Genomic DNA, 27,874 nt, shown 5'->3' with positions numbered 1-27,874 from the left:
AGTTTTATTGCTCATGGCAGTCCGTTCCACAAACTCATGGAATTCTTTATAGAGAGTCATATTGTTTTTCCTAAAGTATTCGAACACCATTTGACAGCTTCGCCTTCCCTGATACATCATTCAGTATGTTGTAGTCATGCCTTCTTTTTGCGTTGATATTGATTTCATATTTGATAACCACCAAAGACATAAGAACGAGTTTTTTTTTTTAATATACAAGAAGGTGACATTTTTCTTTCTTATATTATGTTGTTTAAATTTTGATAAATTAGTTTCAATATTGATTTTAATTTATTCTACGAAGACACCTTGATGAAGTCATTTAGGTCTGCTCCTCAAGGAGAAATCATGTGTGTCACAAAACATTACTGTCGGAATGATTGACGCCGTGGCTTTCCTGATTTCTTCTAGTGTTTTCTGTGTTCATAAATCATGACATTTACATAAATGACGTCCATGAAGGTCTTTGCTGTTCTGAGAGTTGCTTTGTGACACTGAGTTCAGACACTGTTCCTGATAGACCAATAGAAATAAAAAGTCAACCAAAGAAAGTAATAATATGTTTATTTCAAAACTTCAATATGCTCATTGGAAAAAAATTTGTGAACATCCTTCTGATTCAATTCTTCTGACGAGGAATCCTGCTGAAGTGTTTAATCCACTTCGTAAACATAGATACTTCCAGGAATTTCAATGGTTTATATGCTGTGCAGTTGGTAGTACCTCCAGATATTAAGCCCCACTGGACATTTCCTACCATCAAGGGGCCTCCAGAATCGCCCTTTAAACAGAAAACAGACAAAAGAATAAACATTGCGAAGAAGATAACAGAAATACATCCATTTCATGCTTTACACCTTTCTTAACAATTCACTTCAGTTAAATTTCTTGCGCGTTCATTAACAATCAATGAATGAACGAATTTACTATACACCGAAATAAGATTATTCGGGATTGTACACAAAATACATTTTCCATAATTAATAAAAAAGTGAACTGAATTACGTCTTACTTTATTAAAATTTGTACGAATTACTTAACTATTTGGTAATACTGTCATTCAGACTACCTTGACAAATTGATTGTATTGAATGTCAATTAGTCCAGAGCACCATGTCTAATATACATCCGATATATTGGGTAAAGCGTGTAGATTTGTATCGAGAACATACGTACCAGAGTGCTGCATTGGAGTTAAATCGCTCGCTTGAACTCGGTCGAGTGTGGCACCCTCGAGTGAGATACGATCGGTCGTGATACGCTCGTAATAAATAGAAGCACAGTACAAGGTCATCTCACCGACATGTCTTATCTTGTATGGAAGGCGACAGATAAGATACACATATGTTTTGCTCACACGGTAAAAATAAGGCTTTATTTTCTGCGTTTATGACAAACGTTTAATGGAACAGTCAGTAGACCGTACCAACACAGGAACATGAAGTTATAAATAAAATAGTATGAAAAACTTCGATATAAGTTATTATTACTATTTAATAATTATTCAATATTTGATTTACCACATATATAATATGATAGGTCAATACATAGTGTTCCGCCTATATACTGCGACAATGTAGAAACGTTTTACAAAATATTATTGATATAGCAGTAGATTAATAACAATATTAGTACAGAGATAACGTCACAGAAAATATAATAAAACGAATAATCATGCTGCACAAATGTTACGGACGCAAAGATTGATACACTAATTATAATTAGAGATTATTATTATTATTATTATTATTATTATTATTATTATTATTACTAGAAAACTTGATACAATTCTTGCATTATCGTGACTGTGTTTTCCGTTTATAATAATTACATTTACATCCCATAACATCTATCAGACGTGAAAAAAAGAAAATCACTTCTGTGTGTGGGGGGGGGGGAACATTTACCTATAATATCTAAAGCAAGTTTTGTAGTTATACTATGGAGAGATTAATTAAACCTGCAACGTTTTGAAATGATAAACACCTATGATGCTACTACACAGTTCATCACTGTAACAAGAACGAATGTCTAACGCTCGGCTTATACCGTTCGAGGATTTATCGCTCGTGGCAATTTTACCCATCATGCATCATCCTATGAACTACTTGACGCTCGAGCGAAAACGTCCGATGCAGACCTCTGATACGTACATATACCGCACTTTTATAAGTATAGTAGCCGTACCCGTGCGCTCCGCTGCACCCGTTAGAAATAAATATAAAGTAATTACATAATTAAAATAGGACATTTGATCCAGGGAAGATTCGTGTTTGATAGAATGATAAATAGTTGAATATGTTACTTAATTTAAATTGTATTTAAATAATTAAAATGCGATCATTTTGGTCCTGAGACCACTCATTTGGTGCAATGACAATCCCTTTAACTTACTTACTTACTTACAAATGGCTTTTAAGGAACCCGAAGGTTCATTGCCGCCCTCACATAAGCCCGCCATCGGTCCCTATCCTGTGCAAGATTAAGCCAGTCTCTATCATCATACCCCACCTCCCTCAAATCCATTTTAATATTATCCTCCCATCTACGTCTCGGCCTCCCTAAAGGTCTTTTTCCCTCCGGTCTCCCAACTAACACTCTATATCCCTTTAACATGTTTCTTAATTTTTATTACATGCATCCATACTTGAATGAAGACTGACATATCATTTAGATGTAATGTGTATACTTTATTTAATTGCTATATGTTTCCATTGAATTATGATAATAACTTAATTTTAACCCATGATTTCTACGTATTCAGTAAATGGCGCTTGGGCCATTATGGTTCTGAACCCTTCAAATAACTAAATAACTTATATTATATTATATTATATTATATTATATTATATTATATTATATTATATTATATTATATTATATTATATTACATTACATTACATTCTCTTGAATCTCAGGAAGAACCAATTTTATTTTACAACAGCACAACATAATCTGCTTGGCTCATTACCCAATTTTTTTTTTGCATTGCATTTAATGCATATGTATTTTATGTATTTTAACACGATTCAATTGAGCATAGTTAAAATTTTGATTATAAAATAATGGATTGCTAAGTTAACATATTATTACTGCATACTAAATCAATACACTCTTATGGTTCGTTAATTCTCTGAGATAAACATTATTTTAAGAAATACAGGAAACGAATACACAGAATAGCCTATCAAGTTGTTTGTGCATAAGAAGCTATTTTAATCTTACCTGTCCTCAATTCACTCAGAAATTACTGTAATAACATTATAGCATTATGTCCATATAGAGAAACTACACTTTCCAATGGTGAAATAATAATTAATTACACAAATCGGTTAATTTAGCTTCCGATATTACTTCATACAAACACAGAAACATTCTCTGTAGGCTATAATTCATAGCTTTCGATTGTTGTTGACCAAGGCCCCTTATAGACGAATTCATTTGTTTATTTCATTACACCGCCTTAGATGGCAGTTATTTTAATTTTGAAACTCATTTATCTCATTACATACCAGTCCAATCAAAATTTTTCAAAGAGTAAAACTTATCGGAAATGATGTTTAAAGAAATTTTTGTTATGTAACATTTTTCACAAAAATCAATAATAAGCGAGATATTTTGATTTATTTAATTCAGACCTCCTTATAACCCCCCTTTTAAATAATGTACTTTGAATGGCATATAGCCTAAAATCTAAGTTACAACGAACTTAATTTATATTCCAATTTTCATCGAAATCGGTTCAGCCATTATCGCGTGAAAAGGTAACAAACATACAGACAGATAGACAGACTGACAGACAGACAAACAAACAAAAATTTCAAAAAAGCGATTTTCGGTTTCAGGGTGGTTAATTATATATGTTAGCACCAATTATTTTTGGAAAATCGAAAATTACCAGAAAAATTTCGGCTACAGATTTATTATTAGTATAGAAGATTAAGATATTGTCATTCGTATGATACAGTTGTCACATTGTTCTGTCGATGTTCCTATGACAACTAGAACAGTTGTAGAAATAAATATTATGCCTAAAGCACTATATTGTCGCTATTTTAACGTATTATATTATGACACTTGTCTGAGCAGAGTGTAAAAATGTTATTTTCTCCAGTACGACTGTTGAGGCTGTACTTCCCTTGGTAACTAATGTTACCCTCAAAAGGAACCATAATAGTAATATGCGTTACAAGAGCGATATGTTGAAGTTTTCATGTTCAAGGAAAAGTTTGAAAAAGCGAAACGTAGTTGAGCTTTTTTAATTTCCGAGAATTGAAACAAAGCATACCGCTCGTGTATCGTACATTATTTTGTGCGAAGATCATTTATTACATACCTGAAAGAGGAATTTGTAATTAGTTGCAATGAAATCTCCATCTTGGTTTCTGTTCAATGACGGCAAATTTGCAAAACAAAAATATCTATCTTCAACATTGTTGCTTTAAAATGTTTTCTGTGTTTACTATACTCCAGCAGGCCGTGATATACGTCTGTCTTTTTTTTCCCCCAGTCTATGATGAGTCTGGAATCTTGTTGATTTTTTCACGGCTTCCTTAATGTTACTTGCATCACGAATGCAGTAACTTTAGTGGAGTAGTAGACTTTACTTCATTATTGCAAATATTTAAAAACAATAATTAACATTGCAATTTAGGTGAAATTGCAGTGGTAAGTTTCCAATTTATAATTATTACTATGTTAAACGTCTCTAAAAATAATATGTTAAAAGCCTAAAGCAGTAAAGTGAACGTCGCTCTTAAGCGGTAAGAAGAGGGAAATTGTTATGTGTGTTACGTTGGGAATACTGAATGTGGTGTTTCACACTTACCGCGTATTGGTTCTGTGCCGAAAGCAAGCAAGTACGCACGATCACGCACAAAACACCTTATTTAACTTACAAAGCAGGAACTCTTCAGTGTGGTAGATCCAACGGCACAGATCCTTCTGTGCAAATTCTTCCATCTTTGTTTGCATTGTCTTTTTGAAATGGTAACCACTTCCAATGCTTTTAGCACTAACGAACGTACTGTTTTCGGTCGAAACTGTTGACAGAAATACATGACAACTTGATTACTGTTCATTTCTAATTCTGAAATCGTCACACATTGAAGGCTTCACATTGAATTTTACATATTGAGTATTCATATCCGGACTTTATACTGAAATAAATAGCAAAATAATTAAATACTTAAATATACGCGAATTAATTTTTCACATTATTATTCGCGTGGGGGTCAAATTGACATCCAAGCAAAAATACGAATTAAAATTTTAAAAATATCATCGTTTTACGTAAACTTGCAAGCTTATATGTGTCATTACTTGCCATAATGTTCTTGAGTAAGAGTTTTCATGTACGACGGTTGTGTGAAGAGGTCATAGCCTGACAAAGAAATTAAACTAGGATTATTCTGAAATAATCTTTATTTAAAATTATCCCATCATATTATTTATCTTTGTGAGAGGCTTCGTGAAACAATTTATAAATTCGTTAATCTTCGATGCTACTTACCCATTAGAGTTCTACGAAATGTATATTTGGCCATTTTTCATACTGTTGTTCAATATGGTATTATTGTTTGTGGTGGAAGTATGAAAATTAATCTTAGTTCTTTAAATTTACTACAAAAACAAATAATTAAAATTTGTTTGAAGAAACGTTTTGATTACTTACTGGCTTTTAAGCAACCCGTAGGTTCATTGCCGCCCTCACATAAGCCCGCCATTGGTCCCTATCCTGAGCAAGATTAATCCAGTCTCTACCATCAATCCTACCTCCCTCAAATCCATTTTAATATTATCTTCCCATCTACGTCTCGGCCTTCCCAGAGGTCTTTTTCCCTCCGGCCTCCCAACTAACACTCTATATGCATTTCTGGATTCGCCCATACGTGCTACATGTCCTGCCCATCTCAAACGTCTGGATTTTATGTTCCAAATTATGTCAGGTGAAGTATACGATGCGTGCTACTCTGCGTTGTGTAACCTTCTCCATTCTCCTGTAACTTCATCCCTTTTAGCCCCAAATATTTTCCTAAGAAACTTATTCTCAAACACCCTTAATCTCTATTCCTCTCTCGAAGTGAGAGTCCAAGTTTCACAACCATACAGAACAACCGGTAATATAACTGTTTTATAAATTCTAACTTTCAGACTTTTTGATAGCAGACTAGATGACAAAAGCTTCTCAACCGAATAATAACGGGCATTTCCCATATTTATTCTGCGTTTAATTTCCTCCCGAGTGTCATTTATATTTGTTACTGTTGCTCCAAGATATTTGAATTTTTCCACCTCTTCGAAGGACAAATCTCCAATTTTTATAGTTCCATTTCGTACAATATTCTGATCACGACACATAATCATATACTTAGTGTTTTCGGGATTTACTTCCAACCCTATCGCTCTACTTGCTTCAACAAGAATTTCCGCGTTTTCCCTAATTGTTTGTGGATTTTCTCCTAAAATATTCACGTCATCCGCACAGACAAGAAGCTGATGTAACCCGTTCAATTCCAAACCCTGCCTGTTAACCTGAACTTTCCTAATGGCATATTCTAGAGCGAAGTTAAAAAGTAAAGGTGATAGTGTATCTCCCTGCTTTAGCCCGCAGTGAATTGGAAAAGCATCGGATAGAAAATGGCCTATACGGCCTCTGGTGTAAGTTTCACTAAGACACATTTTAATTAATCGAACTAGTTTCTTGGGAATATCCAATTAAATTAATTTATTCTGAATTTAATGTATTTAATATTGAACGAATTTATAAATATACTCTGTTAAAAATTTTACCAAATAATAATAAATATTTATCGTTTCATTATGTAAAATTCTGCGCAGATTGAAGAAATATCTTACGATTAAAATTTATTGAATAATACACACCTGGGTTACACCCCAGCCAACTAAGGTGGCGTGTGTTCCAACTCTTAACTTTTGATGGAACTCTGGGAAAATAACAGGCTGGACTGCAGCGTTGAATTCAAAGGGCTGCGTAACCTACAGAAATAGATACCAATATCTGTTACAGTATAAGAATACAACAATTTATTAATAGCATTTACATGCTTTTACATATCGCTGTTCGGGAGAACAAAGACGCAACTGCAATATTGGAGTGAGTATTAAAACATCCCTATATGACTAGTATATTTAAAAGTAACCAAAAATTATAATATTTATTTTTATTTTAGTACTATTAAAAAGAAACCAAAGACTACAAAGACTATAATGTTTTCCTTTATTTTAATACTATTTAAAAGTAACCAAAGAGTATAGTGTTTTGCTTCATTTTAGTACTATTTAAAAGTAAACAAAAGTATAATATTTTACTGTATTTTAGTACTACTTAAAAGTAACCAAAGAGTATGTTTTGCTTTATTTTAGTACTATTTAAAAGTAAGCTAAGAGTATAATATTTTGCTTTATTTTAATACTATTTAAAAGTAACCAAAGAGTATAATGTTTCGCTTTATTTTAGCACTATTTAAAAGTACGGTTACCAAAAAGTATAATATTTTTGCTTTATTTTAGTACTATTTAAAAGTAAGCTAAGAGTATAATATTTTGCTTTATTTTAATACTATTTAAAAGTAACCAAAGAGTATAATGTTTCGCTTTATTTTAGCACTATTTAAAAGTACGGTTACCAAAAAGTATAATATTTTTGCTTTATTTTAGTACTATTTAAAAGTAAGCTAAGAGTATAATATTTTGCTTTATTTTAATACTATTTAAAAGTAACCAAAGAGTATAATGTTTCGCTTTATTTTAGCACTATTTAAAAGTACGGTTACCAAAAAGTATAATATTTTTGCTTTATTTTAGTACTATTTAAAAGTAACCAAAGATTGTAATGTTTTGCCTTATTTTAGTACTATTTAAAAGTAACCAAAAAGGTATAATATTTTGCTATATTTTAGTACTATTTAAAAGTACCGTAACCAAAAAGTGTAATGTTTTGCTTTATTTGAGTACTTCTGAAAAGTAACCAAAGAATATAGTGTTTCGCTTTATTTTGGTACTATTTGAAAGTAACCAAAAAGTGTAATGTTTTGCTTTATTTTAGTACTATTTAAAAGTAACCAAAACGTGCAATATTTTGCTTTATTTTAGTACTATTTAAAAGTATTCAAAAAGTACAATATTTTTCTTTATTTTAGTACTATTTAAAAGTAAGCTAAGAGTATAATATTTTGCTTTATTTTAATACTATTTAAAAGTAACCAAAGAGTATAATGTTTCGCTTTATTTTAGCACTATTTAAAAGTACGGTTACCAAAAAGTATAATATTTTTGCTTTATTTTAGTACTATTTAAAAGTAAGCTAAGAGTATAATATTTTGCTTTATTTTAATACTATTTAAAAGTAACCAAATATATAATGTTTCGCTTTATTTTAGCACTATTTAAAAGTACGGTTACCAAAAAGTATAATATTTTTGCTTTATTTTAGTACTATTTAAAAGTAACCAAAGATTGTAATGTTTTGCCTTATTTTAGTACTATTTAAAAGTAACCAAAACGTGTAATATTTTGCTTTATTTTAGTACTATTTAAAAGTAACCAAAAAGGTATAATATTTTGCTATATTTTAGTACTATTTAAAAGTACCGTAACCAAAATGTTGTAATGTTTTGCTTTATTTGAGTACTTCTGAAAAGTAACCAAAGAATATAGTGTTTCGCTTTATTTTGGTACTATTTGAAAGTAACCAAAAAGTGTAATGTTTTGCTTTATTTTAGTACTATTTAAAAGTTACCAAAACGTGCAATATTTTGCTTTATTTTAGTACTATTTAAAAGTATTCAAAAAGTGCAATATTTTTCTTTATTTTGGTACTATTTAAAAGTTTGGAAAGAGTATGTTTTGCTTTATTTTAGTACTATTTAAAAGTAACCAAAGAGTATAATGTTTTGCTTTATTTTAGTCCTATTTGAATCACTAATTGGAATAAGGAAAAAAGTCCAATTTTTCGAAAATGCACTGAGATATGCATTTTTTTCTTGAGCCATCCACCCATCGATTAGTGGAAAAAAGAAGAGTCTACCAGCAATAACAATGAAGTAACAGCCCGTTAAAATTTTCAATTAGTGGAATAAGGAAGAATGTCCGGACTTTCTTCCTTTTTCCAATCACTGTTGTAAGCATCACCACCAGATGTCAGGTGGGAAGTCTGTGTCTCATTTAAATATCCTAATATTTCTGTGAGAGTGGTTGTAAGTTCGTTGTCTGTAAATCATCCATAGCAACATGAGTAAAAGTATTTCTGATAATGAACAAATAAAATGAGGAAGGAAGGGAATAAGAAATATTAATGAATAGGCTATGTAAAAGAAAAACGCAAGAGAGCTAGATCTTTAGAAAAAAATAACTTCCGTAACTTTAAAAGGAAGAGTTGTGCCAGCAAAATTGCCTGGTCCATCATGAAGATAAGATCTGTTATGTTTTATGTATTATTTCGATATATTTTTACTACTAAATATTTCTGTAACATATAATATAAATCAAGGCCCCAATGAAGTCTGTACATTTTTCAATGACTACATAAGTGAACTATTTGACTCAGTGAAAGAACTACATGTGTTTAGTGATTCTTGTGGTGGACAGAATCGAAATAACACTGTTTTAGTAGGTTATTTTACGACACTTTATCAACAGCTTAGGTTATTTAGCATCTGAATGTGATGAAGGTGATAATATTGGTGAAATGAGTCCGGGGTCCAACACCGATAGTTACCCAGTATTTGCTCATATTGGGTTGAGGGAAAACCGCGGAAAAAACCTCAACCAGGTAACTACTCCTAACGGGAATCGAATCCGGGCCACCTGGTTTCGCTGTCAGACGTCACTCCACAGGTGTGGACAATAACACTGTTCTACATTGCCTTATGTATCGAACAATGACTGCCAAGTTTCAGGTAATTGAGCACTATTTTCCTGTAGAAGATCACTCGTTCCTCCCGTGCGATAGGGATTTCGCCGTAATAAAAAGAGTGATACAAAAACAAGACAATCTACTCTGTCAAACAATATGTTGAGATGATGGTTAATTCAAGAAAAACACAGAATGCTTTTCAAGTCAAGATTATTGGACATCAAAATATCATTGATGTTAAAGAATGGTGGCCACACTTCTTTAAAAAACCTTAAATTGCCCTAAATAGTCAGGTAAAGGAAAAGTTTTCATTTGCTAACTGCCGGCATTTGACCTATAAACAGAAAACCCCAGGCTATGTCGTTTCTTCGGAATGGATAGATGGATTGGATCGCAAGACATACAGACTTATTAATAGAAGAGAAACACCATCTGCTCCTAGAAATATAGCATACAACTCCAAAGTTCCTATACATCCCAAGAAGCTGCAAGACGTTAACAAAATAATTAAATACATTCCATCAGAGTATCAGGAATTTTATAACAACATTCTTCAATGGCCACAAGAAATCCTATCGAATCTGATGAAGAAGATTAGTAGTTAAATTGTTAATTAAAATTGCTTTTAATACAAGAGCAAAATTCATTAAATTCTTAAGATGTTTCACTGAAATTAAATAATTATCACACCGTGTTAACAATAGAAATTTAACTGGCAATAAATAGCAGATTAAACCTGTGTCTGATTGAGTTTCTTTGAAAATTACCCATGAGAATTGATAATTTATTGGAAAAAGAAAGAATGTCCATCAACTTCAAAAGAGGATAGATTCAAAAATATTTATCGAATGCGCAGAAACGACATACCATACAGTACAGCGAACTTAGTTCTACAAGTTTGTAACGCATCACATAGCTGTAGGAACAATATTGTAAGTGCTAATAAGTTTTTCTTAGTTTTCTCAAAACATAGGTGCATGGGCATACTTCCCTTTTCCAATCAGTGATTCATTTAAAAGTAACCAAAGAGTATAATAATTTGCCTTATTTCAGTACTACTTAAAAGTAACCAAAAATTATAGTAGTTTGCTTTATTTTAGTACTATTAAAAAGTACAAAAAGAGTATAATCTTTTGCTTTACTTAGTACTATTTAAAAATAACCAAAAAGTATAGTTTTGCTTTATTTTAATACTATTTAAAAGTAACTAAAGAGTATAATATTTCGCTTTATTTTTGTACTATTTAAAAGTAGCCAAAAGGTATTATATTTTGCTTTACTCAGTACTATTTAAAAGTAACCAAAAAGTATAGTATTTTGCTTTATTTCTATTGTCATAATATATATGTTTTAATATTTTAAATTTATGTATTTATATATAAATAAGATCATGTTTTTTGATTCTCTGAAAAATATTCCATGTTGCACTTAACTTCGTTGTTCCTTCGGAACAGCGATATTCTATTATTATCATTATCGTTATTATTATTATTGTTATTATTATTATTAATTTATTTATTTATTTAACGTGGTGGAGATAAGACTTTCTCTTCCCGTCTATCAGGAAATAACAACTACATTATCAAGAACACAATTGATGCGGTCAGAATCAAAGGAATGTAAGTGTACTTATGTTAGTTCCATAAAATGTGATTAAAAGTTACTAAGAATTCGTAAATTCCGTGAAGTTTTACTTTTAAATGTTAATGTAAGATGTGGTTAGAAACTGAAATTTTAAAAGCTTTAGTTTACCCTCGATGCACTTAAATCATTTTTCTAGAAATGTCACTTACACCCCTTTGCATCTACCCGCCTCAATTGAAATTAAACTCACAATTAATATTAAATTTAAAATTACAATTGAAGAGTACAGAGGAATAACAGTTAAAGTCACACTTTTCATAAGGGTGAAGACATCTTCTAATTCAGTACATTACTGCAAAATTTGTTGCTGTTACTAATGAGGGACTGTATATAGAAATAAAGTAATTATTTCTTAGGAACTCTGGCCACCATGTTCCCCGTATTTGACTCTTTAGATTATTATTTCTGCTTATGTGTGGCTAATTTTACCTATTGAAGAGTAATGAAAGGACAAGTGTTAAACTTAAAAATGACATACCGTAACTAATTAAGTACAATATAATAGGGTCTACTTAATTTAGAGACGTTAGTTAAAAATATTTTCAAAAGAGTATGAAGTTAAATATGGCTTAAATGGCAAGAAAAACACTTCCAGCAATTCACGATGATGAGCAATTTTACTACATCAATAGTTTTTTATTCAATTATCTAGAAATCCGATATCAATTATGTATAGGGGAGAGTTGGGTAGTATCGGACATCGGGTAATATCTGACAGTGAGTTTCTTTCATCTACCACACGATATTAGTCCCTGATTGACGTGGTTACGTTTCTGTGATGTCGCATACAGAAACGTAACCATGTCATTCAGGTACTATCATATGGTGGTAGATAAAGAAACGCACTGGTCCACACCTGTGGAGTAACGGTCAGCGCGTCTGCCCGCGAAACCAGGTGGCCCGGGTTCGAATCCCGGTCGGAGCAAGTTACCTGGTTGAGGTTTTTTCCGGGGTTTTCCCTCAATACGAGCAAATGCTGGGTAACTTTCGGTGCTGAACCCCGGACTTATTTCACCGGCATTATCACCTTCATATCATTCAGACGCTAAATAACCTAGATGTTGATACAGCGTCGTAAAATAACCCCAAAAAAAATAAAATAAAACGACTAACACACTGTCCGATATTAACCGATGTCCGACACTACCCAACTCTCCCCTAATTACAATAATTGAGAGATTGGTTAAATTTTGTTTCAAATCTGGAATCGTGCTACCAACGTAACTGCGATTGCCAGTGTCAGATACTCAGTTCGCTTCAGTGCGGACAGAGTTTGTGCACGTACTGTATATAAACTCACATCCATGATGGCGATGTCGAATGCCAGGTACCTCTTGGCTACGTAGATACGATGGACTTTCAAGGACTTTACTTTTCGTTCAATAGTATTTGGGTCACCCTTAATGTAGAATCCAGCCTTCACGGTCCATTTATCATATGTCCTTGAAAAGAGAAAGCACACGAATGAATGACTCTTTGAACTTCAGATGATCAGAAAATGTAAAATGTAAATGTATCCCCTTCACACGCCATGGAGGAACTTGGGGAGCATGGAGGTAGAGCCCCTGGAAGTTTGACTAGGAGAAAATCCCGTCACCACCCGGGATCGAACCCGGTCCCTCCGTAGCCATCTGCTCTACCAACTGAGCTACCCGGCGGCCGATCAGAAAATGTAGCATGCAAAATACCAGTCAAATTCTGATCTCTGTACATTTTGTAAAATATAAAGTGTCTATCTATCAATTAGTCTCTCTGAACCCTGGACCCATGGGCTGCAATGAGCCAACGGTACATAGAACTACCACCAGCAACGAATTACCACACACCACTGGGTCCAAGTTCGGTGGCTTTCCCGAATTCCCGGTATACCCACGAACGGTAGAAATCACTTACGTGCCGCTAATACAGTGAGCTGCCGTGAGCACCTTAAACCGGTTGATAATCGTGCCCGTACACTGCGGATCTCCATGATATAACAGAGACACCTGGAGTAGTAAAACAAAAATTGTTTACGAAAATGTTAGTTAATTTCTCATTATATTATGTTCTACATGTTTCGGTTTATCATGCTGTGATTATCACCATTTGAAACTGTTCCTTAACTATTATTGAAACGACTTATTTAAATGAATTCACTTAATATGTATTTATTTACACTGCAAGTGGGCATGCACCCGGTGGCAGTGGTATACACAATATAAACAATACACAATAAAGAAATGATAAGCAATACACAATACAATTATACAATACACAATAGGCCTACAATTTTATACACAATACAATAAGAATACACAATATAATTTCACACAATAATAATAAAACATAAATAATATACCTAATTTTACATTACAACCTACATTATTATGTATAGGCCCTACATAATTTTCAATAGTCTTTCACTTTATTCTCATCTCACTCACTGTAGTGGCACTATGACGCATTTCACTGACACTTTAGCACACATTTCACTGACACTCTGTAACACATTTCACTGACACTATAGAACACATTTCATCGACGCTATAAATTATCACTGATCGGAACTATTCACTGCACTGTAAAACCATAACTTCACTGACTCACCTCGCTTCACTGATACAACTGTTCAAATAAGTCAAATAATTACACCCTTATGCATACTGTACTTATAAGCAGAACTACATTTAAACTAAACATTTCTAGCCTAAGACCCTCTTACAGGCCATTTTTAAGTAATTTACAATTCAAACCAAGGAAGTAACTCGTCAGGCTAAATAAATACATGTCACCTTAAAAAATTAAATGTTAAATGTCGCCTTAATTTTAATTTGCACTTTGTACACAACTTTTTAAATTATTCTTGAATCTCCTTAAGGAAGGACAGCCCTCAAAGACCGCTGCAGGTAGGTCATTCCAATCATTTATAATTTTATTAATAGGCACATTCGTTTCCTGAATTGCACCAAATATCGTTCTCTTTAATCCAGAAACATTTGATTTCATTCGTAAATCTATGACATAAGCAGAGAGGCCTATACTTAATTCTTCACAAATTTACGTAAGCTAACTATATGCATATTCAAATCTTTGTTAATAAATACAGTAGTTTAACATTTACGAAAGTCGGCATGCACTGCTACATTGCATCCAACAGAACTTCCCGAAAGTGTAGTATATTTCAAGGTATCCATTTTCTCAAAAAATATAATTTACCGAAATCAATTTCTTTGATTCGGCATTCCCTTCTGACATTTTCCCTATTTCTTAATTTTTGTCTCTCCGAATTGGGAATTCCCTGTGTCGTAGAAAAATAATACAGTATACTATGACATTATTTATTATTGCAATATATTACAAGCTAAGGAAGAATTTGAATAGCTATATATATATAATTTGAACTGGTAATGGAAATTACGGGAAAACGGCTGAACGGATTTTAATGAGTGACCCCTCATTTTCATGCCTGGCATCCAAAGTTTTTCGGAAAAGTAGTAGTTTTCAGTGAAATGTCAATTTTCCTACATAATTTTCCTATTTTCCAAAATCCATCTGTTGTCAGTATTGAGAACTATTTTATTGAATCACGGCCGACTTGAGTGAATTTCAGAACAAAACACATACTACAATAAACAATAGGCTATTACACGAAGGCCATGACCTGCAGGATTGCCGACATATTTAGAGCTCAATTGAATTTTTTATTAAAAACATTCTGCAGTTTATAATTTTCTGAGTACAGCTGTGTATTGGATATTCAAATCTACGAAACTTGAGGTGGTTTGATGACATTATTACCATTAGAAATTAAATATTATTATAGTTAATATCACGATGCATCTATTTTTCATTAATTTTACATAATATTGATGACATGAAAGTGAAACGTTTTGTGGTTATGTAAGTAAATGTAGAGAATATCTTAATTTAGATCTTCATTTCTATAATTTACTGAGTGGCTGCTATATATAACTACAAAACTTAAGTAAGATAATAATATTGTTATTAAAAATCAAATATTTTTATACTTATTAACCCAGTGGGGTTAGGTCTTTTTCATATACTTAATGGCGGTGTAGTGTAGATATTGATATGTGTCATTGTCTTCAGTATTGGCTCGAGAGAGCGCAAAAATTACAGTTCCTAACAAAAGATATTACTTACTGATAAAATAAGAGGCCTAGAAAATTTTGTAGTCTCCAGATCATTTCAGCAAGATCTCTTTGTAGGATAAAATGATTTTACGCTCTACATTTCATATTCTACATGCAGCAGCTATACGAAAATGTTATTGTTCGAAAGCTTAGGAAACCTGACATTTTTTTTTTTTTAATTTTGCCTACAAAATGACCTGAAATAGCTACTGCTATCGTCCTGACATTGATACTTGCGTTTTCGCGTTGAAACTCAAAAACTGAAGTTGGATAGGTTCAAGAAGAAGTATTTGGCCTAAAAAAATCCATTCAGAGGGAGTATGTTTCATTATTGTGGAAGCAAATAACTATAAAAAAGACAAGTATTCTTCATTGAAAATAAATCTAAAAAATTTGTATTTGAACGTCTAACGAACTTAGTTTGCAGCAGTATTTGCTGCACAAGCCACTAGTATATATATATATATATATATATATATATATATATATATATATATATATATATAATTTTATAAAGAGAAGATAAAATCTAAGAGTGCTATTCATAGACATTTCGCTAGCCTGCGCTACGAGCGTGCTAAACTAGCCCCGGCTATCGACTGGTTACTTGTACAAGATTCATATCATATCATATCATATCATATCATATCATATCATATCATATCATATCATATCATATCGCTAACACTGGTTTATGAATACAGAAAACGTTAGTTCGCTGATCATCCACCAGAAGCCCGTGCTAAGAATGTCTATGAATATGATCCGATGTGTTCTCAGGTAGTCAAGGCGTCTATTGTTGACATCATAGTGTGCCAGCAATGTACTACGCGACCAAGGCAGGAACCGTTTTGTTTGGTGGCGCTGCGATTCGCTTCACAACACAGGCCGTGTTGTAAATTCCGCAACAGATGCAAAAAGAAGCACATGCTGAACTGTGCTCTTGTTTCATTATTATTAACACGCTTTATGTTATATGTTATATATATAGTTAACTTCATTGTTTAGTTTTATTTTATCATACGCTTACAAAGGAATCTATTCAGAAAAAACACCAAAACATCGGTGTTCGTAAAGGAGGGAACATGAATCGAAAGTAACGAAACTAAAGTAGGTACCGTATTTTATACAATATTGCGTTTGATATATATTTCTTACCTTAGCATTTTAAAGTGACCGGACTCCGGACATTATATATGAGGAAAGCATCCGGTATAAAACCATCAGCATGGGCTACTATAAGTCGTTGATCTGCACTGCTATTTGTATAAACTCTTGGCACGTTTATGTCTTGCCAACATTTGTGGACAGTGTAATGAATATGGAACCATGTTCCGTCCAGGTAAATAACAGGCTACTACATCAGAGGGTTCTATTAGATATTTCCTTTCATCTTTACATTTTTTGAACAGTATGAGTTTTCGTAAAATTTCCTTGCACCCTTTAAAACCTATTTCTCTCTTACAAAATGTATGCAACTTTCCTAATGTTGGAAGCTCTTTGTAGAGACTATAATATTTATGAACTTCTCATCTTATGATAAATTTGTCCATATCGTCTTATTCAACCTATTTGCAGGAGGTCATCTAACATTGTTTATGCTCGACCATGCCGAAATGTAGTAATTATACACCTGGTAGCAGATCTTTAATGTATGTCATTAAAGTACACCTAGTCATTAAAGTACAGGTCTTTCAGCCAATGACGACTCAGGTTACAACTGTTCAGCCAATGACAGGTCAGCTTTCTACCGTTATAAAACCGCAAGTATCGATTATTCTCGGATATGCAATCGAAAGAGAATTAGCGAAAAGTCACGGAGGCTGGAAATCCAATGAAGGTTATGTTCTGTTACTATAATAATTACCGTTAATTGTAAATAATATTCAAATAAATTCAATTTGTCATCTCGTTTTTCAATGTCTAATTTAATTTTACTGTTATCTCTGTAGGTTCTTATGGCTTAGCAAGGTCAATGTGAACATCTGTTCCTCGGAAAAAATCAATACTTTCGCGTCTGCGCACATCTCACAACATACGGGACATTGGCCACGGTCAGATACAAAGAAAATTAATAATATCAAGTTAGAAATATGGTGGAGCATAAAAAGTCGTATGAAACTCGCCTATAATGGTAATTAAGAAGCTCGTATGAAAATTATGAAACTCGCTTGCGCTCGTTTCATAAATATCCATACTCGCTTCTTAAATACCTTCATTATAGGCTCGTTGCATAATGTACTATTGGTGTCGATATTTCTACACCCTTGTCCTCATATTCTTTACCTTCCTTTCTAATCCTACTAATTGTTTCCTTATTTAACTTCACAATAGCTTCAGCACGCTCTATTGTCTTCGATAGAGGTAGAAATAAACCAGTTGTCGTTTCTTTCATCACAAAACTTTATGGCATTATAAATAACGCTCCGCGCTTGGCTACGAAACACACGTCTTCCTACATGCGGCATTGCGATCAGGTTGAAACGCTAGGCATTGGATGTTTCTTCATCACAAAACTTTATGGCATTATAAATAAATCTCCGCGCTTGGCTACGAAACACACGTCTTCCTACATGCGGCATTGCGATCAGGTTGAAACGCTAGGCATTTGATGTTTCTTCATCACAAAACTTTATGGCATTATAAATAAATCTCCGCGCTTGGCTACGAAACACACGTCTTCCTACATGCGGCATTGCGATCAGGTTGAAACGCTAGGCATTGGATGTTTCTTCATCACAAAACTTTATGGTATTATAAATAAATCTCCGCGCTTGGCTACGAAACACACGTCTTCCTACATGCGGCATTGCGATCAGGTTGAAACGCTAGGCATTGGATGTTTCTTCATCACAAAACTTTATGGCATTATAAATAAATCTCCGCGCTTGACTACGAAACACACGTCTTCCTACATGCGGCATTGCGATCAGGTTGAAACGCTAGGCATTGGATGTGACGACACTCCAGCAGTAAACATACGCAGCGCGGTTATTTAGTAAGTCTATGACGCAACGAGCACGGAGTTCCTCATTCTGCCACGACGCGCGACGGGTCCCTCCTTGGTCGCGTACGTACAGCCACGGAAACACTATCCTTACTGTCATCCAAGGAATACTTTCCACGGTAAACGCCCGATCCGAATGCGAAATGACACATGTGGTGCCCTCTTTTTTTTATATAAAAATGTAATAAAGAAGGAGAAAATGTGAAGAGTGATCGTGGAATGAAGTGAGAAAAACTGGAGAACGTCGAGGAAGGTACTCACAGATTTTCTATTCAATATTTCCATAGTCGGAATTTGAACTCGCATTCGAGGTCGTCGGAAGTAGACGCCTTGCCAACTACACTTGCACTGTTACAAAGTCGGATAATTTAAGATTCATGTTGCGTTAAATGACTGAGGCACAAGTTATCACAGGATAGGGCCAACTTATGTTTTAATGTAACAACGAGAGTGTGTATTTCAACATAAAACTTGATTCTTTAAACTTTAGAGCACTGAATACAGAATCAACAGGTGCGGTATTGCATTACAATTTCAATTATTATTAACTTTGTTTCTGTTAAGTGTAGAAAATTTCGCTTACCACAAATGGGAACTCATTCTTCGTGGCGTTCCTTCCACCAATTACTCTCGGTTCTAAAGGATTTTGCGTTTCTTCTGCTGAGCTGAAATCTGTAAATACATTCCAGACAACGAGAAATGCTGTAAGCGTGTAATATCTACAAGAGGTCGGACAATATTAATGGAGAAATGAATACAAGAGCCTGCATGTGGATAGGTGATGGCTGTAGTGCATTTCTTCGTTTTATCTCTGGTCAGTGCTGATTTGCAGAAAGAACGCAGAATGTATAAACCAAAGAGAGACGAAATTAAAGGAGGAAGAATAAAGAATAGAAAGGAAACTATAAAATAAAAAAGAAAACTGTAGGCCTAATGTTGAAACATATTTTATATTGAAGAAATAATGAAGAAAAAAATGGTAAAATGGAAATTGAGGAAAGAAGAAGTAAGAAAAATATAAAGAAAGGAAGTATGAAAGCTAGGAGTCGAGGAAAAAAAGGGAAGAGAAAGCAATGAACCAAAAATGTAAGCTCGAATAGAAAAGTTAAAGGAATGCCAGTGGTCGGGAAACAAGAGGAAAAAAGTTAGGGGAAGGGATGAAGTTAGAACTAGAAGGAAAAATGAGGAAGAAGTAAAATGAAGAGAAGAAAGATAAGTAAGAATTTGGGATAACTGAGTAGTGTAGATGTTCAAAAATCACATTTTCAAAGCATTTGAAAGAACCATAACATTTACAAGAGAATATTCATCATTTATGCTGAGTCAAACTTCAATTTTTATGTAAAATTGAATGGATATTTCAAATATGTAAAATTTAAAAAAGTGTTATTTTTTGTTACACTTTGTACATGAATCAATACTTTTGTGAGACCACAGCCATAACTTTTAGTTAGATATCTCCAACAACTTTTGCTTTTTGGTAATTTTTCATAAAATTAATATGTAAAAAGTTATTAGCAATATTCCATACTTGATTAACACACTGTATACCTCTATTCTAAAACAATGATGGAAACACTGAAGTGTAACGAAAAATTGAAAATAGATTTTTTGACAAGTGTCCCAAAATTACACCACAATCAATTTCAGGCAGTCTTCCTACCTGGATTTATGCAGAAAGCAAGAAGTAGGATATATTGCTTCATGCTTGTCCTTGTGAAATATTCTCAGGAACTCTGATTGCTTATTGCTAACGCTTCAGTTATATTCACACTAAAGTCATCACTACTTATAACGTTTGGTCTGTGTAATTTCACCACCGTTACTTAATTTTAAATTTATGAACACTATTAAATCTGACTTTACATACGTTACACGTCTATCAATATTTATCGATAATGGGAGGTTGTATTTTAATAAAAGTGAAATATCGGAACTGAAATAATTGACTGCACGTGCCTGCAGTATTAATTTAATTACTAAGATTTTCTTGCAATATTTGTCTATTTTATCGTTTAATGTAGGTGAATAAAATAGTTTTATCTTTAATGGGACAAACGTTTTCGAAGTGTTAGGTTAAATTATTATGATATAGAGGTAAGATTGCACAAACTACAGAGGAATCAGTCTCCTAAATCGTGGATACAAAATTTTCTCAAGAATAATAGCTCTTAAGTTGAAGCTCACTACAAAACTCTCATTGGTGAAGAACAAAACGGTTTTCGAACAGGCAGATCTTGCGCAGATGGATATTTTACTTTGAAGATTTTGATTGAAAAACAGAGGGAATTTAATAAAGAAACTCACTTGACTTTTATTTATTACGAAAAAGCTTTCACAACGAAAGGTCTTGGGTTCGTTGAAAAAGAAAAATCACTTTTTAACAGTTTTAGAACCTATAAATGTATTAGTTATTTTCAGCAAGATTTGTTTTAAACAAAACTATTGTGTATTTTCATAATCACTACCAGCATCACCATCGTCAGATTGTTCACTTTAAGTCACAACTTCATAATTCTCTGCTTCACCATGATCTGATTCCCCACAAATAATTACGCCATCACTTGAAAATACTTCATTTCTAATGCTTCCGTTATTGTCATCACTATCATCATAGTCAGATTGTTCACTTTCAATCACACGATCACTAAATTCACAGTGCTTCACTGTGATCTGATTCTTCACAAGAAATTACGTCATCATTTAATAAAGGCCTACTTTATTCAGAAGTGCTTTGTTTGCTATTCATTGGATATTAGAAGCTCTGAATAAAATCACAAGTCCTGGTAAAAAGTAATCCGCTTGTGAAAATAACTCTTCAGCAATTATAACACTACAAGGTACGTGGGATGTTAACCAGTGTTGCCAAGTCAGCGGTTTTGTAGCTAAATCTGGTGTTTTCAGGACTATGGTCAGCTACAGAATTTTACCGTCAGCGGCTAGCTATTTATTTGGCGTTTTTTTATGATTCCGGCAAAGGGAGACGATATTTTTAAGTTTTTTTCTCTCTAAGGATGTTATATTGTTTTTATATGTACTTGCGGACAACAACATTAGTTAATCATAAACTAGAGATTAATATGGTATTATCAAAATTTTTCATTGTGCGAGTAAAAAAATCAATGTTTTATGATAACTCGATTTCGTACAACCATGTCCATTACCTGCCTCATCCATCATTGTACAAATAAGCTATGCCACATTCGTTAAACTCTTAGTCTAATCATATAGGCATTGTTTTTGTAAATGAATTGATATGTTTAATCACCGCAATTTGATTTTAATTTGTATATTTTAATTTAGATTTTAATTTCTTAACAATGGTATTTTTAAGTTTGTTTTTAACGACGCTGTATCAACTACTCGGTTATTAAGCGTCGATGGGACTGGAGATAGCGAGATGATATTTCGCAATATGAGACCGACAATTCGCCACAGAATACCTGACATTCACCTTACATTTGGTGACAACCTGAAGCAGTAATTAGGAGAGCGAGAGACCGATTTATTAGCGAAGTGATATCTCCATATTTTTATTACATGTATTCGCGGGGATGTTCTGGCGACTTCGTTAGAATTAGCTTCCCACGCAGGTATTCCTCTCGTCACTTGTCAGTATCGGACAGATTTAGGGCCACCTTGGGCAGGGTTTTGCATAGAGACTCGATGAAGCATAAAATCCTAAAGTCGGACTGGACCCGTGGGAAAGATACTGCCAAGCTTGGGTTTTCCAAAGAACGGGTATTCTTGTGAGATATACAAACTAATTTGAGGTTATGGGAAATCCAAAGTCTAAATTTAGAGATGACATATTTCGCGCCCAATAAGAAGAGATCTTGATCCAGCTTATGAGGTCACTTTGGACCAATAGGGAATAGATTTTAGGCCGGTTAAGTGACGTAGTTGTTAGCCAATAGGATAGTTAGTTTTAGCGTAGGATAGGTTTTTATAAATAAGGGTGACGGGGAGCGGAGATCATCAAAAACAACTTCACATCGTGTCGGCGGCCCTACATACAGGGCACAATAACTACTTCGTTTGGTGTCGACAGGACTACTATTTCGCTTCGTGTCGACACAATCACAACATCTCATCGGGTCGGCGGCCCAACTTAATAGTCTTTCTTCAGGCGAAGACTCGATAGATTGAACTTTGTCATCGGCGAGACTACTCGCCAACGTTTAGGAGCTTCGATCGTAGTGTACGGGACAGAGTATTGAATTTATAGTATCGGATAGAGCTTATTCAGAGCTGCAACTGAGTCGATACAGAATTGCGACCAACGATTGAATTATAAGTCAGCCGGAAATACATACTCTAGGGTTTACCAAGTGAATACGACAATAAACTTATAGTTTTGGAATTTACACTGCCTTTTATATAAGTAGCCGGCTTGGGATTATTCCCGACATCAACCTACACCACAACCGTACCTCGGCTACCCTGAGTGAATCTCACGCAACACCGAGACGCACCCACCCTCAAATGGCGCCCAACGTGTAGTCACAATAACCACTCACCCTCAAATGGCGTCCAACGTGGGAACTCAACAACGACACCACCCTCAAATGGCGCCCAACGTGGGGCCTCAACAACGACACCACCCTCAAACCTCGGAAAAAACCCAAATAGTTAATGAGAACAAGCTGGAATCAAACCCAAACCCCAACGCAGCTTCGACTGAGCTACGTCGATAACTAACAATGGTATTTAAAAAATATTTAACATAACATACATACACTCTGAGCTTCTGGCTGGTACGTTCATCCATTATCAGGAAGTAAATCTCACTTGTGCTGTCGTCGTCGGTAGCCTAGTTGGTATAGCGCTGGCCTTCTATGCTCGAGATTGTGGGTTTGATCCCGGCGGAGGTCGATGGCATTTAAGTTTGCCTAAATGCGACAGGCTCATGTCAGTAGATTTACTGACATGTAAAAGAACTCCTACTGGACAAAATTCCGGCACACCGGCGACGCTGATATAACGTCTGCAGTTGCGAACGTCGTTAAATAAACCATAATTTAATTTCTATTGCGCTAGGCGCATTCCCAAATTCATAGCGGCTGACTACACAAAGGTTCGCTGCTTATCCAGGTTTCGAGCAGGCTACCCCTCTCGTCCATAGGTCACCTTCTTCCATGCATCGCCCGGGGAATGTATGGAATGAAGACGAAATGGAGAAATGGTGACGGAATGATGTAGATGTAGAGAACCCCGAGAAAACCCCCAACTGGAAGACGGAGTTACGCTGCCCCGAAGATATTATGATAGGATGATTATTGTCAGGATATATCTTAAACCTAAGCCTAACCTAGTTGATATTTTCATTCTGAAAAGTCGGTGTAGACCGATAAGCAATTGAATAAAGTGACTATAGGTTAAATGGGTCCGTCTTCTTGCTTATCAAGTAATGCGTAGTCTTATATTATTAACTATGTCACATTTATTGATAGGATTAACGTTTTGGTAATTATTTTCCATCATCAGATCATCATAAGTGTCATATTATACACACTGAATACTAAATCTACATATAATTTTAACTGGTAATGGAAATTACGGGAAAACGGCTGAACGGATTTTAATAAATGACCCCTCATTTTGAAGCTTGAAACCCAAAGTTTTTCAGAAAAATAGTAGTTTTCAATTAAATGTCAATTTCCTACATCATTTTCGTATTTTCCAAAATCCATCTGTCGTCAGTTTTGAGAAATACATAATTGGTTTTCAGAATAAAACAAAACACAAACACACTACAATAAACAATATCACACGAAGGCTACGACCTGCTGGATTGCTGACATATTTAGATTTCAGATGGATCAGATTCTCTGACATCATAATTCCAATATGTTGATCTTCATTTATGTAACTTTTTCAGAACGTATCTGTAATATTGGTTATTAAAAACTTCAAGAGTTAACAAAAAAGAATTTACATGTCAGATTCTCTGGTGTGTAATTTTCTGAGTACAGCTGTCTGTGTATTAATTATTAAAAACTACAAGACTTCAAAATGTTTGATGACATTATTACCATTAAAAATGAAATATTATTATAGTGAATGCCAATATATATATGTCATTAATTATAGAGGTTAATGCCTTATTGATAATATAAGAGTGAAACCTTTTGGGTTTATATAAGTAGGCGTAGAGAATATTTGAAGTTAGATCGTCATTCCTATAATATTTACTGAGTGACGGCTATATATATATATATATATATATATATATATATATATATATATATATGTCTAGACGAAACTTACATAATATAACAATATTGTTATTGAAAATGAAATATTTTATAGCTATTAATCAAGTGGTATGGGTCTATTCGATATTATATTTAATGGCGGTGTGGTGTAGATATTTAAAGCTGAAAGTCAGAATTTATAAAACAGTTGTTACTTGCGTTTTCGCATTGAAACTAAAGAACTGAAGACGTATAGGTTCAATAAAAAGTATTTAGCATAAAGAAAACCATTCAGAGGTGTATGTTTCATTATTATGAAAGCAAATAACTTCCAAAATGTCTGATATTTTTCATTGGGAATACATTTGAAAAATTTTAATTTGAACTTCTAATGAACTTGCTGCTACAAATATAAGTTGAATGAAGTAATATTCGGGCAAACAAACATGGTTACCACTTCATTAGATAAATGCTACATTATAAATAGGCTAGATGTGCCCTGACTCAACTGTTTACATAAACAATATTTGCATTTTGTCATAATTATTAAAATTGAACGCAAATTAAATTATAACATGAAATTTTATATATTATTGAATCTTCACGTGGAAGTATTATGTTCCATATATTGCATACATTGAAACAAGCAGGTTACGAATATACTTAATGCAAAATAATTACTGTGTTTTAAAAATTCTGCTGTTAAATTACATATACATATGTCAAGTAATGACCCATGGTATTGCATTTTATCATAAATGTTAAAATTGAACACAAATTAAAATGTGAAATAATTACTTATGCTTCTAGCTACTGACTGACAATGTCGGAGAAAAGCTTCCTATAGTGACGCCACTACATCTACACTACGCAGCTTATGCTTATTGCCCGATAACAGGGAATCACAACAAGTTGTATTACCTTACTTGATAGGCATGAGCGAAAGGCGAGAGATTTGTTTAAATTAAATAATGTTTATACCCGAGCTCTTATCTGTTGTGTTTCACACACAAAGAGTGGAATGAAATCATCTTCAGCAACAATAAACATTCCTAATTATGTGTTGCATTTTTGTCCATTTTAATTTATTCCTTAATAATAACATTGATATGCTACCTAGCAGTTCTCAGAACTTGAGGCGATACTTTTACAAAACTGGATCACGGATACACCACACAGCGCTTAGAAACACGAAGCAACCTTAAAAATATAACGTAGGCCTACTTCTGAGTGATATAATTGATTTAGTTTTAAAATATTTAAAAGCTCTTGTAAACAAATTATTTAAGTAAGAAACTCCAAGATTTATGTGTTTATAATAGATTTCCTGAAAATATGTATTTACATAATTTTTTTCTGAAAATATGTGTCTTTATGTGAAATAAAATTCGGTTTTTAAAATTAAAACTTCATATTCTGAATTTTGAATTTTGTTAATTGTGTTTTATCACACGCAAAAAGAATATTTAATTACATAGGAATCCCCTCCCTAATAATAATACTCCATATATCCACACCAGAGAGTTGCATGCAATTACGTCACGCGGTGGAGTCTCAAGAGGCCGAGAGTAAGCACATGATGTATGTCAGTGTATCTGTTTGGCATTCTATAGATCCCATTCATTAAAACAAACATTTATGAAAGAAACTTCTGATAGTCCGCTCCGAGAGTGTATAGTGCGCATCAAGAACAGTTTACTAAATAAGATAAGAACACAGTTTATTGATTGCGGCAGTCGTCACTAAGCAACTGGATTTAAGGGTCATTAATGAAAACATATTTGGACATCATCAATAAATTTCACAAGAACTTAGAATCCACTACATTTTCATACAATATTATTGGTGTATAACAGACTGGATTAATCTTGCTCAGAATAGGGATTGATGGCGACTTTATGTGAGGGCGGCAATGAACCTCCGGATTTCTTGAACGCAATTTGAACTAATAACTGTAACCAATGTCTTTAGTCCGACTCGAATTATCGTATTTAGTAGAGTAGCAAACAATGATGGTCATAATTAGAATAATAATAATAATAATAATACTAATAATAATAATAATAATAATAATAATGACAATAATGATAATAATAGGAATTATAATAATGAAAATAATAATGACAATAATAATAATAATAATAATAATAATAATAATATTACTGTAATTTTATCATTTACAGCAGAAAATCAAACTATTCGCAAATGCTTCTGAAGGAAATGTTGTTCTTGTTGTTCTTGTTGTTGTTGATGTTGTTGTTGTTGTTGCTGTTGTTCAGTCAACTGTCCTAAGAAATGTCTATATTATGATTAGATAAACGTTACCGAATAAGAATTAGTTGTCTTCAGGTGCATTTTTAATGCAATGATATATTTTATGAACAGATTTTTTTTATGTAATCTGAAATGTGTTTCTATAGTGAAATTATGTAAAAATTCAGCAATTCTACGGAAATGCTTTTACAGTCCATAACTCCTACTGTTTAATTCAGAACAAAATCATAATCAATGAAATGAAAAATTTATATGTTTTACATTGTCAAAACAAACACATGAGATAAGAGTGTACTAGATGAAAATGTAATATCACAAGGTATAAAATACAGTATGTAGCTTAGAAAGATAATTCCAATATTATCACACTTCATCATAATTTAACAGAATTCTTGTACAATAAAAATATACTTCCAGAATACTATGTATTTGTGTAGACAAACAATTTGTCCCATATCCAACTCAATTTAATCAGAATTCTGCTCAACCTTCTCCTACTGCTCAAAATACATTTAGTGGTAAACCGATTCTGGTTCTCTGCCTACTCCTTATCCTCTTCTTGTGCATTTGCCCTTTATGCTCCGCCGCTTTTGCTTGTCCGCCACCTCCTGGTCTACAACTTGATGAGTATTACCTCCTTTATGCTCCGCCGCCTTTACTTGTCCGCCTCCTTCTGGTCTATAAATTGCTCAGTATTGCCTTCTTTATGCTCCGCCGTTTTTATATGTCCGCCTCCTTCTGGT

At 33.5% G+C, this 27,874-nt stretch overlaps 2 protein-coding genes across 5 annotated transcripts in view; one reads left to right on the top strand and one right to left on the bottom strand.

Moving 5' to 3' along the window:
• Positions 1–27,874, top strand: part of BBS9 (Bardet-Biedl syndrome 9) — a 399,441-nt gene that overhangs the window by 295,039 nt on the left and 76,528 nt on the right. The window lies entirely within an intron of this gene.
• LOC138692582 (chymotrypsin-1-like) lies at positions 549–20,452 on the bottom strand. Of its 2 annotated transcripts, none has more exons than XM_069815579.1 (7): positions 20,324–20,452; positions 19,244–19,332; positions 13,414–13,505; positions 12,806–12,962; positions 6,885–6,998; positions 4,898–5,041; positions 549–781 (listed from the first exon to the last, which is right to left on the bottom strand). In XM_069815579.1, exons 1-7 carry the CDS (start codon positions 20,364–20,366, stop codon positions 620–622), a joined length of 801 nt encoding a protein of 266 aa, XP_069671680.1. In that variant the 5' UTR covers positions 20,367–20,452; the 3' UTR covers positions 549–619. The 2 variants fall into 2 exon arrangements, with proteins under 2 accessions (XP_069671680.1, XP_069671681.1); XM_069815580.1 differs by having other exon boundaries at positions 12,821–12,962.

This window comes from Periplaneta americana, chromosome 17, assembly GCF_040183065.1.
Source record: "Periplaneta americana isolate PAMFEO1 chromosome 17, P.americana_PAMFEO1_priV1, whole genome shotgun sequence".
Lineage (NCBI taxonomy): Eukaryota > Metazoa > Arthropoda > Insecta > Blattodea > Blattidae > Periplaneta > Periplaneta americana.
The sequence above is the reverse complement of the archived record's forward strand: the minus strand, read 5'-3'. Positions and strand labels throughout refer to the sequence as shown.